The 17,548-nt window shown below is 39.6% G+C and overlaps 2 protein-coding genes and 1 long non-coding RNA gene across 4 annotated transcripts; 1 reads left to right on the forward strand and 2 right to left on the reverse strand.

Annotated features, from left to right (window-relative positions):
- Positions 1-3,892: 3,892 nt before the first annotated feature.
- LOC123519381 lies at positions 3,893-5,352 on the reverse strand. The gene is made up of 2 exons (XR_006679001.1): positions 5,187-5,352; positions 3,893-4,566 (listed from the first exon to the last, which is right to left on the reverse strand). It is a non-coding gene; the product is annotated as an uncharacterized LOC123519381 (long non-coding RNA).
- Positions 5,353-5,922: 570 nt separating this feature from the next.
- On the reverse strand, positions 5,923-14,003 carry LOC123519347 (ribosome-binding protein 1-like). 2 transcript variants are annotated; one of them, XM_045280592.1, is made up of 7 exons: positions 13,745-13,883; positions 11,179-11,281; positions 10,750-10,905; positions 10,364-10,448; positions 10,144-10,237; positions 6,373-9,724; positions 5,923-6,338 (listed from the first exon to the last, which is right to left on the reverse strand). In XM_045280592.1, exons 2-7 carry the CDS (start codon positions 11,275-11,277, stop codon positions 6,204-6,206), a joined length of 3,921 nt encoding a protein of 1,306 aa, XP_045136527.1. In that variant the 5' UTR covers positions 11,278-11,281; positions 13,745-13,883; the 3' UTR covers positions 5,923-6,203. The 2 variants fall into 2 exon arrangements, with proteins under 2 accessions (XP_045136527.1, XP_045136526.1); XM_045280591.1 differs by having other exon boundaries at positions 5,923-9,724; positions 13,874-14,003.
- Positions 13,971-17,225, forward strand: LOC123519348 (probable malonyl-CoA-acyl carrier protein transacylase, mitochondrial). The gene is made up of 9 exons (XM_045280593.1): positions 13,971-14,108; positions 14,389-14,518; positions 14,707-14,875; positions 15,023-15,114; positions 15,519-15,693; positions 15,874-15,983; positions 16,155-16,372; positions 16,522-16,641; positions 16,836-17,225. Exons 2-9 carry the CDS (start codon positions 14,392-14,394, stop codon positions 17,109-17,111), a joined length of 1,287 nt encoding a protein of 428 aa, XP_045136528.1. The 5' UTR covers positions 13,971-14,108; positions 14,389-14,391; the 3' UTR covers positions 17,112-17,225.
- Positions 17,226-17,548: the final 323 nt, after the last annotated feature.

Raw genomic sequence — 17,548 nt, forward strand, 5'->3', positions numbered from 1 at the left:
GCCAAGACCAGCTTGTGTCCCCACCAAGACCAGCCTATGTCACCACCAAGACCAGCCTGTGTCACCGCCAAGACCAGCCTGTGTCCCCACCAAGACCAGCCTGTGTCACCGCCAAGACCAGCCTGTGTCCCCACCAAGACTAGCCTGTGTCACCATCAAGACCAGCCTGTGTCCCCACCAAGACCAGCCTGTGTCCCCACCAAGACCAGCCTGTGTCACCGCCAAGACCTTGCTTCCCCCTCTAACGCAACATTGAACCTAACTTATCATAAAACTAAATCTAACCTATCCAAAAACCTAACTTAATCTCCACTAGCCTAACGTATCCAAGAGTCTAAAATAACTCTACTTATATACGAATAAAACCTAACTTAACCTAATCTATCTAAGAACACAACTTATCCCAACGTCATTTATAAAAAAAAAAATAACCTTATCTATTCTAACTTACCTAAGAACTTAACCTAACGACACAACATAAGCAAGAACCTCAATTTCCAAGTTGACCTAACCTATCCTGACCTAACTTAACAAGACTAAGAACTTAACCCAACTGGTACCATGACATGTTTTCATATTCATTCTGCTTACTATTTGGTGATCTTATACAGCTTCAGAAATTAGAATAGTGAGAACTCTGGCCATTAACCTTTTGATCTCCATAGATCCTTCCTAATGTAAATAAAATGGTTTAATCACAACCAAAATTCAAGGTAGAAATGCGTTCCAGTACTAAAGGGGTTAAGATCACTAAAAGATACCTCTCTCTCTCTCTCTCTCTCTCTCTCTCTCTCTCTCTCTCTCTCTCTCTCTCTCTCTCTCTCTCTCTCTCTCTCTCGACTTTACGTGACTAACTGATGAGTTCGACAACTTAAAGTCTATAGGAAGATGAGGAGGAGGAGGAGGAGGAGGAGGAGGAGGAGGAGGAGGAGGAGGAGGAGGAGGAGGAGGAGGAGGAGGAGGAGGAGGAGGAGGATTGAGACATTTCGAGACACAGGATCTTAGGGTAGGTCAGGAAAGGATTAAGATTGTGTACTACTTAGGATGACTAGATTTTTTTGATATGTCGTAAGTCCACCGAGGAGCCCCATTTCCCTCTTTTTCTTATCTTTCTTGTCACTTCGAGCCTTGAGGGAGGTCATAAGTTAACATACCTTAGATTGCTTTAAAAAGAGGGGAAATCTGGCGAAAGGCAACAAAAATCGATAACACAAAAAACACCTACTTACATGCCATTCCCCGAGCAGGTCCGGGAGAGTTAGCCAAAAGAATAAGAATTGTCTTGAAACCTCCCTCTTAATATCTTCAGTACTATGCCGCGTTTTCATGTTCATTCTGCTTACTATTTGTCGATTTCATACAGCTTCAGAAACTTATGTGGGGACTGAAATAGTTAAGACTCTGGCCATTAATCTTTTGACCTTCATAAACGTGTCTTAATGCAAATAAAATCGTCTCATCATACCCAAAAATCATGGTAAAAATGCGTCCTGGTACTGAAGGGATTAAAGGAGTTTAGGTCATATAAAGATGGAAGCAAGTAAGCAGGTAGGTAGTTCCAGAGTTTACCTGAGGAAGGGATGAATGATTGATAGTGCTTTACCTTTTATATATCTCACAGGTTCACCATTATTTACATTCTCCTTGTGCCAAGTGTCCATATTGTAAGCTTCGATTACCGTAGAAGCCAGTCTGTTTCCATGGACGCAAACTATGTACGGGTTTATATAAGGTAAACATACATTATATAAATTCCCGTCGTTCTAGCTTCTCTCTTCGCACCTGTCCACGTTATATGTCCCCATGTAACGTAATACGAAAGACAAGGAAGACTATATTGATTTTCAGTCATACAAACACTCTTTTTCGCTGTCTGTCCACGTTATAAGCTCTCACATATCGCAGTTCACCTACTCTATTTCTCAGGAACTACAGCACGCATTACTCTTATATCTACTACTGAAACAAGAACATAACACTTAGACAACCATACCCCCCATTTCACTGTTAGTCTACACGTTGCAAACCTCCTATTAGCGCTAATTTGCATTCAGGAACATGACATTTAGGTACCGTTGCACACACGAAACTGAGGCAAACAAACTCGAACCTAGATAAACTCGTACAGGAGGGACCAAAGGGGGACAGTCGGGGAGTAATAAAGCCTGACAGTGACTGAGATGATGATAACTGGCGGTAAATGGATATAATAACTAGCGGTTCAATCAGAGGCAGGACACACGCGAATTAACACGACCCACGCACCCCAACGCTAACAAGATTACGCCGCTGTGTAGGCTGATGTGCGGCCACGAGCAATTAGCTGGTTGTTATGTTGTTAAGTCTGTTTTATGCCAGTGTCTTGTGTTCAAATATTCTGTTTCGTGTCCTTTATTCCAGTTAGAGTACGGTGTGAATGCAATTTCCTTTGTTTTTGCATTCTATCTTTGCATTTCGTCATTGAAGTGTGTTTAAGATACATCAGAACTCATTTCTCTCTCTTTTCGAGTTTAAGGAGCAAATTATTAACATTCATACGCGAATATGCCAAGATTTATTTCTCACTCTGCACTTCATCATTAAATACATTAGATACATCAGCTCCCATTTTTACTGTTTCTCTTTTTTTTAAACTCAAGGAGTAAATCACTAAATCTCTTCAAACGAGCATACACCAAGGTGAGATTCCTCTTAAATCATCTTCACACAAGGCTACGTTATCCCTCTTGCATAAACCATCGCTCCCACTCAAGCCTGACGGGTGGAATGGATGACACAAGGCGGAATGGGAATGTTGTGAAGTGCCTAGTTAGTGAGAGGAGGAGGAGGAGGAGGAGGAGGAGGAGGAGGGAGGAGGAGGAGGAGGAGGAGGAGGAGGAGGAGGAAGAGAAGTAGAAGTAGAAGTAGAAGTAGAAGTAGTAGTAGTAGTAGTAGTAATAATAATAATAATAATAATAATAATAATAATAATAATAATAATAATAATAATAATAATAATAATGATGATGATGATAGTAGTAGTAGTAGTAGTAGTAGTAGTAGTAGTAGTAGTAGTAGTAGTAGTAGTAGTAGCAGTAGTAGTAAACAATAATAATGAAAATAATATCAATAATAATAATAATAATAATAATAATAATATAATAATAATAATAATAATAATAATAATAATAATAATAATAATAATAATAATAATAATAATAATAATAATAATAATATATAGTAGTAGTAGTAGTAGCAGCAGCAGCAGCAGCAGCAGCAGCAGCAGCAGCAGCAGCAGCAGCAGCAGCAGCAGCAGCAGCAGCAGCAGTAGTAGTAGTAGTAGTAGTAGTAGTAGTAGTAGTAGTAGTAGTAGTAGTAGTAGTAGTAGTAGTAGTAGTAGTGGCCTATTTCATAATGCATATATATGAACTTCAAGAGTAAATACGTGAAGACACCCTACCCTCTCTCTCTCTCTCTCTCTCTCTCTCTCTCTCTCTCTCTCTCTCTCAAACAATATGATTTACTACGCTAAGATGTATTTGCCCCGGTATTGAGAAGAGCACGTTCAATAACAGAGTAAGCGACCTTCAAAATAAAGATGTATTTTTTTAAGGTAAAACACGTGTAACCTTGAGACCAAAGAGAAGAGAGAGCAGCGAATACACACTAGTACATTTTCCACCACTTGAGTTTCAGTTTAATTCATCATCGTAGCTTCAAAAATTCAGCTTACTTTTAGCAGCCTTTCATGTGTAGCACTCACGCAGTGTACGCTGGAATGGAGAGGAAAGTGGTGGGATATGTATTCTAAAACACTTCAGTGCGCACCTTTCTCTGCTTGCATTCATTGATAAGGCTGTAGTTGTAGTTACACAGTTTTTATAGAAGAAATTATGGCACTAAAAACAATACATTCCATTGATTGATGTATATTTTTTTTATATCAATGTGCTACTTTTCGTGATAATAGCATTAATAGAGTACAGACACACACCTTGCATAAAGAGTCATGTCACATAGTACAAGGCTGGCCCAAGCCTCCATGGGGCCCTAAGCGAAATTGTACTGTATTTGGGGACACCCTAAGTAAATAAACAGGTAGACAATGTTCTTACTGTAAATGTGTCATGTTTAATTATTTTTGGTTTAACAAAAAATGCAACGGTAATGTGGAACATTAAATTGTAATGCAAGATCAATAAAAACAAATAACACTTCCAAATTTCAACTTTATCAGCTCACAAAAATAATTATAAATTCAATTGTACAAAGACATAAATAATAAAATAAAATAATGAATAAATACCACACAAATATTTAATGATATAAATGAACAGAGCTACTGTACTGTACCTAAAACAAAGTAACACAATGGTTTATTTCACTCACTCTTAGTGTCCTTAGTGGTCACGCGGATTAAGGCGCTGCATTCTGCCACGATGGTGGTAGATTGCTGGGCATCGATTCGAATCCCACTAATGACATCTAGCAGCTATAAGGCCTTTGTTGCCTAGCAGCAGGACAAATTACTTCATTGGAGGGGGCTCCCATGGTCCCATGGAAGAACATTAGAGGGTGGTGCCCGATCTGCAATACCCAGGAAAAAAATGGCCGCCCGAAGAGCATTTATGATCCTATATAAATACTACTTGATTGGATTTAAGGGTGATTTAGCACAATCTATGGGTGATTTAAGTACAAAGAACCACATAACATTACTTATAATATATTTCTACAACTCCATATTGTCTCCATATATCTTTGATCATATAGAAATAACTATTCATACATGGACGAAAAATAACAAATAGGCTACAATATATTTCTTATTGCTCTTGAGGGCCCCCTTGTGGCCTCGAGGCCCGAAGCCACCGCTTATGCGTCGGGCCGGCCCTGGTCACATACACTCGTCAGGTACAAACAAGGGAGGGGGCGAAGTCATACCGATACAGAAGTACAGACGCCCTAGTTTACAGTGAAGGCCTAACAACCTGGCTGGCTTGTTGACAATAGCCTACCTCTCCATCTTCAGCAATACCAGATAAAAAACCACCCTTGAACCTTGTGCACCTTGGCAGCCTAACCTTAGCCACACAATGTATCTGATGATTTCCAAGCTTTTCCTAGTAGTCTAGCTACTAAATCATGAACGATACATTTTCAACCATGTACAATCTCAAGGAACAAAGGAATGTCATGCAGCTCACCAGTTACCAATCCAGAAAGCAGAAATTATTCCTCCGCTCGCGGCTGCAGCCTCCCGCGTCATGCTGGTATTTGTTGATATTAGAAAGTCTGACCTTCGATCGGCACAAATTATTATCTTATATTTTATAGCTATTGGGATATGTTATCAATCAACTCTTTTGTAAATATATATATATATATATATATATATATATATATATATATATATATATATATATATATATATATATATATATATATATATATATATATATATATATATATATATATATATATATATATATATATATATATATATATATATGAATCGACCACTCTTACTTTTGATATAGATTACCTGCCGAAATCATTCAAGTAGCTTTTCAGTAACTAGTTAAATAAATAGGTAGCATAGTTATAAGTAACTTGCTTGTTATCGTAATGTAATAGTTCTTTATATTTCGTCTTATCAACCCCCCTACAACTGATTATCTTCAGTCTCTCATTGCCACAATGTTACATCTCTTGCTATATTGTAACGCTTTTTTCACACTCACTCTTCATATCTTGCCTTTCCTCCTCGCTACACAGTACTACTTTCTTTCACCCAGTATTCTCAAGCATTCATCCCTTTCTCTGGTAAACTCTGGAACTTCGTGCATGCAACTGTATTTTCTACATAAATGAAAATAAATAACGTTGTAGATATCAAACTCCAGCATTTTCTCTTTTCTTTTATGAGAAATAAATCACTGGTTACCAAGGGTTTTATATAAATGTAATTTCTTAGTAGAGTGCAGTATGGTGGGCTACAAAACTGTCTCTGTCCACCAGACCAATGGAGCTAAGACTGAATATTGTGCATTTATTGTGTTGTGTCTTCTCTGAGCCATATACCCTATGTTGGGTTGTCACAGACATATGTAACAATATATGATTAATTTTATCTATTACACACATCACAAGCATACACATACATATATAAATACCTCTATTATACATACAAACAATCAACACAAGAGACAGGCAACCAAATACTACTTCTTAATAATCTTGGACCAGAGAGCTTCATCCTCACTGTCCTCACCATCATCATCAGACCCAAACACTGGATTGCCTCTGGGCTTGGATGCTGGAATGTCATCTTGTGAGGCACCACAAGACACCTGGGCCTCCCCTGCACTGCCCTGGAACTGAAGTAGCAACAGGTGCCTCATCTTTCTTAACCTTAGTGCCAAAGAGCCTCTCATACTCCTCAATGCTTCCTATCACTGGGACAACTGGTTCAGCTGGCTTCTGTGTCTCCTCCACCTTCTCTGCCATGACTACCTTGGCCTTCTCCTTCCGCTGGATCTTCTTACGCACTCTACTCAGCATCTTACTACTCGTCACTACCTTCTGTACCTTCTCACTCTGTAGCCACCTCATGCTCCAACTTGAACTGCCCAGATCGTCAAAGTTCTCGCTCGTGTCCTTACTCGTCTCAATAACTCCTATGATCTCAGTGTCGTGGTCAATTTTCCTCACCTTTTCCTCAGCCTCAGTGTGGGAAACTTCTACTAGGTCTTGTTTTGGAGAGGAGGACGCCTGGTTTTGCCATCCAGATTCCTCGGCTGTCTGGGAATTCTCCACGTCACTCACCAATGCTGGACTGTGGGCTTGTATTTGCTCAACCTCTGTGGATTTCTGTGCTCTAGTGCTCTGACTGGTCTCTGCCTCCAGCTCACTTTCCTGGGAAGGACTATGAGCACTTTCAGCTTGTGCACTTTTTATTAACCCAAATCTTTCCATTCCCAAGAAACCCTTAGCTTTTTCTTCTTTCCTTCTGCCTCTTTTCATCCACGACCTCTCTGGCATGACCATTTCAATCTTCTGGTGAGTCTTTACTTGCCTGCGTGTGAATCCTGCCTCTGCCCTCAAGGAATCATTGGGAGCCTTTTCTTTAATGGGTCTTCTTCCATCTGTGTCTTCCTTATCCTTTTCATCCTCACTAAATCTTTCTGTCCCTCGATAAAATTCTTCCTCACTCTGACCTTCAAATATGGAAGTAACCTCTTTGCTTTCAGGTTCATCATCTTTCTGCTCACTGGTGGTCAAGATTTCACTTTGCTCTACTTTCTGCTTTGTTTTGAGGAATACAGAAGCATCTCCTACTTTCTTCTTCACTCTTTTCCCCTTAAAGAGCTTAACATTTACAGTCTGATCAGAATCTGTCACTTTTAAATCTCTTTCCTCCTCCTCTTCCTCTGATGGTTGGATACTAGGCTTATCCTTTACATTCTCTCTTTGTTCAATATTCTGTCTTGTTTCCCTGTCTGAGCTTTCTTCATTATCAACATTCAGTTCACTATCAGTTCCTTTTCTTTCACTTCTCTCTGAGGCATCATCATCCACTCCCCCAACATCTTTGACCCCTGAATTATCTGCTGCATCAATGTTCTGTATTTTATCCTTTGCCAAATTATCAACACCTTTCTCTTTACACTCTGCTCTCGATACAATGCTGGCACCATCAATGGACTCTGTACTTGACTTTCTTGTGTTTCTTTTCACTGGTTCATTATCACAAGGAATATTCTGTTTCCTGGTACTTGATTTTCGATTTACAGGTCCGTTGTCACTGTCTGACTCCACATTTCCTGAGTCATCTGTGTTTTCGCTATCTCTTGAATCATTGCCAGGAGATTCACCTTTATTGACACCAACAGCAATATCAGCTTTATCTACATTTTCCACAGCTTGTTTTCCCTTCTTAGCTTCCTCCTTTTCATCAGCTCCATCACTGCTCTTCTTTTCTTTATTTGTTTCCTGATTCAGCCCACTTGATATCCCCATGTCTTCAGTAGTCCCTTCCATAGTCTCTTTTGTGCTTTCTTTACCTTTAGTCTCAGAATCGACAGCCTTCTTGATACATTTCTTTTCTTGATCTGACTGTAAACTTATATTTTCCTTAACAGGTGACTCATCTGTCTTTTTAAGATGAAATAGTTTAGAATCACCAGCACCACTAGCAAGCTGTTCTGACGGCTTCTTCCTCTGTGTGGAGGACTGCATCTCTGCTTCACTGTCTGAACTAATGACTATTTCCTCACTCTTTGTGATGGCTGGCTTGACAGTACTGAGAGCCTCAATGCCATCACTCATCTGCTTCTTCTTCAGCGGCAGGTCATCTAGATCCACACTTTGTGCGATGCCAACCGGCTTTTTCTGCAGGGAGAAACTGATGCTTGCTCTCTCATTCCGGTTCACTGGCAGCGTCTTCTGAGCTCCAGAGTCCTTCTTTGTAGACTCAGGGTTGTCATCAAAATCTTCCTCAGAATCCACAAATTCAATATCACACTTGTGTCCCCAGTCCTCCTCCCGGCTCGGACTGATATCCTCCGGGGATGTTTTCTTGACGTCCTTCTTACTGTTGGGCTTGGGTGATTCTCGACCTCTCCTCTCAAAACTCCTTGGTTGGTGGTCACCTCTGCGTCTCCTTTCAGGGGTTCTTGACCGACTGTAGCTTCGAGAGTAACTCCTTCTCCTCCTCCTGCTTCTGCTTCTGCTCCTGCTCCTGCTCCTGCTCCTGCTCCTAGTCCTCCTGCTATTTCTCCTCTGCCGCCCCCTGTAAGGACTCCTGGAAAGGCTTCTGCTGTAGCTTCTTGACCAACTTCTACTACTGCTTCTTGAGGAGGAGTACCTGCTAGCACTTGAAATATCACTGGGACTACAAGCTCCTTCCTCTTCTTCATTGCTATCAATTTCACCTTCTTCTTTCTCCGAGACCTCCCCCTCCCCATCTGCCTTCTCCTGAATGCTGTTCCCTTCAGCAGGAGCATCTGGTTCTTTATCAGTTTTATTTTCAGTTTTTTCATCCTTGTCATCCTTATCTTCCTTTGTGTTTTCAACTTTGTCCTCATTTTCTTTTGCTTTTTCCTCATCCTCTGAAGACTTACGTTGGCGGTAAGTCCTGTTCTTCTTTGCACGTTTCATCCTCTCCTCAAACTCCTTTCGTGTGATTTTCTTCTTCTTTGTGATGTGTGCTTTTGATGCATCAGACTCCCTTTGCTTTCTGGAACTCCTCCCACGGCTGCCATCATCACTGTAGTTCCCATCTCTCCTCCTCTGTGACCTTCCACCCGAACCCCTCCTGCCGTCATGTGCCGAGTCACGATGTCCCTTCCTCTCTCCTCTCCTGCCTTCACCTCTCCTCCTTCCCCTGCTCCTCTCCTCTGCAGCTTCGTCCTCATTCCCTGTCTCTTTATCCAGCTTCTGTGAATCATCCTTGGAGTCAACCACTGTACTTGCCATCTCCTCACTTCCTCCTGCTGTGCCTTCACTGGTTATCTTCTTGGCACTTTTCATCACAGCGGCAATGGCATCCTCTGTTATTTTCTTCCCATCGTCGCCCTTCTCCAGCATGGTCTTGATAATCCGCGCCCTCATCTCTAACTCCAGTAGTTCTAGGACGCTCTTTTCTCTGCTCCCTGTGCTGTCCTCTGTGCCAGGCTCCACTTTGATCTTCTTCTGCAGGTAGTCAGGGGGTTGTTCATCACTTGGCTTCCTCTTTTCTCCTCTGTAACCAAACAAAGTGATTTATGCCAGATAACTAATTCACAACAGTTGTTTCTGATATCACTGGTTCACTTATTTCTCCTCTTCTATGTGATTATTTCTCGATAAGTCAGGCTGGTATCCACAGCAAACACACAAGCATACACACATGTTCTCATCTGATTTCCCTCATAAATCAGCTTGAAATAATACTCTAATTTTCTAACCAAACTTGGAATGATGCAGATAACTTTTTATAATGTTTCGATGACCACTTTAAGCAGTCAAAAGAATTGTAATATAAAACAAACTAGATACATATATAATAATTAAAAACTATATACCAATAAATCTACAGTAAAGGTCCTGTCTTTTAGCATTTACAGGATTAAGCAAGTGTCGAAACATTGAATGTGTAACGACTACCACATTCTGACTTACTTTGAGTTGGCTTCGTTATGGTTTGGTTCCTCATTGGCATCTTCCTTTTCTTCTTCCTCATCCTCACTGCCGGATGAACCTTCCATCACCTGACCTGATAGACAAAAGTTAAGTGAGAGGTGTCCATACATCTCCTCTCCTTCATCCGTCATATTTTACAATTACATACTTTACAGAATTCAGTAAACTTGTCCTTTCAACAAAAGAAAAGACTGCTTACCATTAATGCAACACAAGATCCTTTTCTTGCTCATTCCTCGCAACTCATGAAGACACAGCCTCTTGAGTTCTTTCACAGGAATGCTCTGAAAATCACAACCCATATTTGTTTTTAGAATTATCTGAGAATAATGGAGATCTATCTACACACACACACACATACATGCATCATTCACACTCTCCACCCCATCAGCCTTGGTGGAAAGGAGTCTCAAAATTCATAAATATAAATTTTTAATAAGAAGTTGTCCTGCAAATGATTAGCCCTTAATCTATCATGCTACATAATAACTAAATCAATGCACCACAATACACAGATTTATGTTACCAAGATAATGAGAAGACACTAAATCAGCCACAAAGAAACTGCCGCCAATCACCACCCACCTTGAGCACCGGGGGAAGCATGGCCTCCAGCTTAGACCCACGTATAGTCAGGAACATTTGATTGACCAGCTCATCCTGATCCAAGATGTAGTGTGACAACGGATAGATCTTCTCATTCAAATCCACCTTGTCTGCTTCACTCTCAGAGTCAAGGTTCTGGGAGAAATTATAATATGAAAACATTGCTGTAGAGTTAGAAGTGGTTATCATGTGTATATTTGGGCACAAATTTGATAGTTTAAAACACAAGATTCTCAAAGTGTTAAGAATTTTAAAATAATGATGCATATAAGGGCATAAATATGGTAGTTCTGTCAATGTTCTTAAAGTACTATTGGTAATTCTTAAAATCTGTAATTATAAAACATGATTCATATGCATTAGTAAGCTTTGCTGAGTGTAAGAGCAGAATGTTCATCCCATGCTTACCTCTGCTCCCTTCATTTTCTTCTTTGATTTCTTCTTTTTCATCTTTTTCATTTTCACCTTATTCACTCTGGGCACAACTGATGCATCTTGAGTCACCATGATTCTGAAAAAATATTAATCATTGTAGCACATACAAGATGCTTCTCTCTGTCTGACCTGCCTCTTTCCACTGGCATGAGATCAGAGCCAGACACACTGCAGGAGGTGTTGTCACGGATATAAAGAAATAAGGAAAAGACAACAATTTTGCAGTGACCATATATAGAAGAAAATATTATAGGACAATAACTTTCTGACAATCAAAAGATACAAGAGAAGAAGAAAACAGTGTATGAAATGCGGAAGAGAGAAAGTCAGCAGAAGGACTTGTTGGGCAGAGCAGAATAAAAAGATAAGAAACTAGTTTTATCAGGGAAGCGCAAATACATAGACCATGCTTTCCGACCTATACCTGACCTAACCTGACCTGTCCCCGCACTGCATTCACTAAAACACATGACCCTCTTTGATGATCGTCTGCATCAGGGTGTCACTGGCTCGAGAGGTCACCAAGGGAATCCTGAAATATCTTTGCCTGTGGGTCACCCTCTCTCTCTCTCTCTCTCTCTCTCTCTCTCTCTCTCTCTCTCTCTCACCTTTAACATAATATAACATAAATAATAGGATAACAAAGGGCCACCAGGGCCCATCTAGGTTATCCTGTATCAGTCGCACAGCGACCTCGTCATCAGTACTTAAAGATACACTTACAAGTACACAATACATTAAATAATAATTCTAAATATTTGGCCCATTAACAGGGCTAAGTCCTGCAGCGAATTTCTCTACAATCTGTGATCCCCATACATGGGGATTAGGGTTTCCTTCCCGGGATCCCGGGCTTATGTCACTACAAAATACAAAATATGAAAGAGAGAGAGAGAGAGAGAGAGAGAGAGAGAGAGAGAGAGAGAGAGAGAGAGAGAGAGAGAGAGAGAGAGAGAGAGAGAGAGAGAGAGAGAGAGAGAGAGAGAGAGAGAGAGATGCCTGGGTTAGGACTAGGGAGCGAGACAGCGATGGGCTAAATCAGCTGACGAGAACAGTACGTGTCGGACTGTCGGCCCGACACGCACTGTTCTCGCACACTTCTGGCAGTGAGTGAGCTTAGTCTATTCTGTTCCATCCCTGTGTAAAGGTGTCAGTGCCACTGGCCAAGCTTCTATATGGATATGGTAATATGCAAATATTCATATTCTATACATATAAGGAAACTCCATGTCATTTAAAATACTTTCTTCATACTTTCACACGGTAAGTAGTTAAGTAGTTTCTCTGTCTTTTTTTTTATACTCTAAGAGTCGCTCGTTACTAAAAAAAAAAAAAAAAAAAAAAGTCCAACTGAGGTTCACTTACGAATTATAATAGAGCACATTATCTGCTACGGAAATCCGGGATCCCGGGAAAAGTCTGGATTTTTCCCGGAATCCGGGATGCCATAAAATCCCGAAAACAGGAAACCCTAATGGGGATCATGTCTTGTTTAACTATAGTAAATTTCTTATAAAAACTATCATGCAGCGCTATACATAATTATAAATCTAATAAATTTAAGTGCTTATCTAATTTGTTTTTAAACATTGTCAAACTAGTGCTATTTACAACCCTCTCTGGCAATGCATTCCAGAAGTCTACCATCCTATAACTAAAGAAATATTTTCTTATATCTAACCTGCAGCCTTGCTTTCTAATCTTCCTGCCATGATTTCTAGTCCTACTTCCCTCCTCTAAGGTAAAGAAAGATCTCACATCTATGTAGTTTGTATCTGAGAACATTTTAAATAACTCTATCATATCCCCTTTTATACATCTCCTCTCAAATGAAAACATGTTTAATTCCTTAAATCTATCTCTATACTCCATACTCTATACTATACTTTATATGTGGGTCTCGTATTCTTGCATCAACTTCTCCAGCTTGTTTGTTAGGTCAGTTTGGTTTGGTTTAGTTTGGTTAGGTTTGAATAGATTGGGTTGGGTTAGATCAGATAAGATTACGTTAGATTGGACTAGATTCGGTTAGGTTAAGTTAGATTAGGTAAAATTCAATGAGATTAGGTTAAGTTAGGTTTGGTTAGATTTTATTTTATTTAATTAGCTTAGGTTAGATTAGATTAGGTTAAATTAAATTAGGTTAGGTTACATTTTATTGGCTTAGGTTAGTTTAGGTTAAGTGACCGTAGACAGATAGGTGACAGCCAAGGCGAGCAGTAGCCAGTCCTCTCAACGGGAACATTGCCTGCGTGTTAATGTTCCTACTTATTTGTGAGGACCAAAATGGGCTTAAAATTACCAGGAAAAGTAGAATCGTCCGGAAGACAGACTGCTAGAAAAATACAAACGTATCGAAAATTAAGGACGCATTCCCACCCTGCAAATGTTCTGAAATCAGGATGGATTACGGGTTTTAAACTCAAACAATAGAATAAAACCACTAAAGAAGCAAAAGGGATACACAACAGCTCACCATTCACAAAGAGAAGGGCACAGAGAGAGGAAATAAAGAAAAACATAGAGGAGCACTTCTTACCCTATGACTGACCCCGCTGATGTTTGTTGATGCTCTAATATTTTGTATATTTATAGATTTTTTACTGAAGCAACACGATTAAATAAAAAAAAGCCAATAACAGAAGGTACAATACACCTCAACACTCACTCAGACAAGGAAGCAGACCCAGTGAAACTTATATATGAGGAGAAAAGGGGAAAAAATAAGATAAGTGTGAGGATGAGGGATAAGATCGTCTGTGTGTGTTTGTTTTGGTCAGTCACGCCGGTGGTGGCGGGCGAGGATTTCCACTGTTTTAATTTCCTTATTCCTACACACCCTGAGAATTATTTAGAACAAACACACGTGGAGGTTACCAGTCTCGTTACAGAGAATTGTTGAAGTGAGTTAAATAGATGTTCATAATGTTAGTTCAAAGTTTGAGTGAATATATAGAAGTTGACTGCTTATAAAGTGAAGTGCATCCTTATTTTAGGTTGATGTTTATTATTAGTGCTTGTTAGTAACCCATCCCACGACGGTAAATATGGAGAAAGGTGCCAGTCAAAGGAATGCATCAATGGTTGTATTTTGATGGCTAGAATACGAAATTGGCACCATAACTATATGTTGTAGTGGTATTCTCATTGCAGGAATGTAATACTGTCTGTGTTTCTTGACAGACAATGTTGCGTCAGTGGGTGCAGCGTCTCAGTCTCCAGTCCAGACCACACGCTGACCAATACTTGTCCCAGTCCCTGTCCTCTAGATTCTCCACATCCAGTATTCCTTTCAGGAGAAAAGACACAGCAGGTAACTTTGATAATGTCACTTCTTTATTAAATGCTCATTATTCTTCTCACTTTATCGTCAGTGTTTAATCATAAGGTAAAAGCACAGGATGTCTTCTAAGCATCCAGTCTCCATGAACTACTAGCTAACCATGGACAGGCACATGTTCAAGGTGCTATTAGTTTAAAACATGTCATATACTCACACAGGAGAGAGCACTGAAGACTCACCCAACCCAGAGGGAGAATCCATAGAAAAAGATTACAGCCATGAAACTCCCAAAGAGCTTCTGGACAATGCCGCACAATACAACAACATTGTTGACACTCCCGATGACATGTGGACCAAGGGACCCTACCCGCACCAGAGTAAATACAGGTAAGCAGGCCATAGAGACAGGTGCCAGACAGTGTGAAGGTTTTACTATACTAATAACTTCCACTCATCGTAAAAGAGCCACAGAAGAATGATTGAATTGCAGTTTACTCCCTTTCAATGGAGATCCTCATTGTCTTCTTTCTCCAGCCAGAGTCAAGCAAAATATTCCAAGCGGCCTGATATTGACCCAAGAGGAACCTCCGTCATTTTGTTTCCTGGACAAGGTACTCAGTATGTAGGTGAGTGCTTCACAAATACTTGATTGAATACTATTGTCTTCCATTCCACAGCATTCTATGTTGGTCAAAGTTTTCTGAGTGACACATTGTGATACCATAATGTCATTTTCTCAGACCTGTGTTGTTTAAGGGCTGTTACACCATCCACTTTTTAGTGCAGGAAGAGTTAACAAGTTTAACAATCTTTCATCCATATTTTTTGTAAACTCAGCAACTCTCTCCTTAATTCTTTTCTTCCTATGAATTCTGGACACTGGTTGTTCTTTGTAGATCATTATTGTAGGGCTCATTCTTAGACAACATGTATTTTTTGCATAACTTGTAAAATGAAGAAGTAGTGTTTTAATTTCTCTATTGAATATTTTCTAAATCTGTGTTTGCTTTCCTCCTAACAACATTAACAGGAATGGCCAAAGACCTCCTTCCTTATCCTGGTGTAGAAGAAATGTTTCAAGCAGCCTCATCAATTCTTGGGTATGACCTGCTGAAGATGTGTCTGCATGGCTCCCTGGAGTCCCTCACCAAGACAGTACACCAGCAGCCAGCCATCTTTGTCACCTCTCTAGCAGCTGTAGAGAAGTAAGTGCAACTGTCCAAACAGAAAGGACCAGGAAAGCATTGTTAATATGTATAAAAAAGATATTATGTGTGTGTGTGTGTAATATATATATATATATATATATATATATATATATATATATATATATATATATATATATATATATATATATATAGTCACAGGTCTTTTATACTATACAGGATGAGAGAAGAGAGGCCCAGCAGTCTTGAGAACTGTGTTGGGGTGGCTGGCTTTAGCCTTGGGGAGATCACAGCCCTCACGTTTGCTGGGGTATTCTCTTTTGAAGATGGTGAGTTGTGCTGACAGACAAATGTGAATGACCATAATATATACTTTTCTCATTGTCATTTCATTTTCAGAATAATCTCTTATTTTTTCGTTTTTTAAACCCTGCATTGCTTGTAGTGATCATGATGAAAATAATTAAGCTTTTATTTCTTAATGTATTTATTCTAAACAGCAATCCAGCTAGTGAAAGTTCGAGCAGAGGCAATGCAGCTTGCTTCAGAACTGGTGCCCAGTGGCATGATGACTGTCATGTATGGCGCTGACTCTCGCTTGGGTTTTGCTTGTTCTGTAGCCAAGGAGTTCTGTCAGCACAAGGAGTTGCCACTTGTTGATTGCCGTATCGCCAACTACCTCTACCCGCACTGTAAGGTCATTGCAGGCAATAATGAGGCGAGTACTTGCTTCTTTTATACCACCATGTACTTACATTTACTTCATAAGTTCTTGTAATATGAAATATATTTTCCATGGATTTCCATTTTTTAACAGTTCTATTGTATTTTTTTTTTTTTTTTTTTTTTTTTTTCATTTTTGCACAGGCTCTGTCTTTCATTGAATCAAATAAATCAGACTTCAGACTGCGACGTTTAAAAAGACTGCCAGTGTCAGGAGCATTCCACACAGACCTCATGAAGCCAGCTGTTGCACCCCTGCAGGAGGTGAGGCCAGTCTTGGCATCATGCAAGCTGTAATTACTATTTGTTTATTTTTTTCATGCATAAAGCAAGTGTAGCTTGAATATTTAAATTTTAGTTCTTACATTGTAAGTACTATCAAGTTCACTCTGCTTTTGCAGGAAGTTGATGTTGGATTATTTAATATAAAAAGTGACTAATAGCATGGAAATTTTCAGATTCTGAAGAAGATAAAAGTTGAACAACCTCTTGTTCCTGTTCACTCCAACATAGATGGCAAGATTTACAAGGATGCAGCTATGGTGAGGAAGAAACTCCCTAAGCAAATCTGCTCTCCTGTCAAGTGGGAACAGACAATGCACATCATTTATGAAAGAAGTCAAGGAATACACTTCCCAAAAACATATGAGTGTGGACCAGGAAATTCTTTAAAAAGCATATTGAAAATGGTTAATGCTAAAGCATGTGACTCTTGTACAAGTATTGGATCATGAATAAACCAACACCTTAAAAAAAATAGTGAAGTGAATTGTATGTATTGTAAAAAATCTCTTGAAATCTTATGTGAAGAAAACAAATGAATAAAAAAAAAAAAATACGGTAAATCATCTCTGGTCTATACTTCAACTCCCAAGGAAGATGAATGGTGGTGAGCCAATCTTGGAAGAACAAGTAAGAATATGAGGTCTTCATTGAACAACGTCCATCACAGTAGCAAGTCTTAACCTTTCCCTACCCTCAGCCCTACAGTGTGACGATGATCAACAGGTACCAGGCCAACATTCAAGTTGATGCACTTTCAAATTATTTACACTTGCTTTATCAATATTACTCTACTTTTCATTATTTAATCTTATGTAATCTTAGAGAAAATCTCTTCATGGTGAAAATATTTGAATTTCTTGTACAGCTATGGATATTAGTGAAAGAA

Source organism: Portunus trituberculatus, chromosome 45 (assembly GCF_017591435.1).
Source record: "Portunus trituberculatus isolate SZX2019 chromosome 45, ASM1759143v1, whole genome shotgun sequence".
In the NCBI taxonomy this organism is placed as follows: Eukaryota; Metazoa; Arthropoda; class Malacostraca; order Decapoda; family Portunidae; genus Portunus; species Portunus trituberculatus.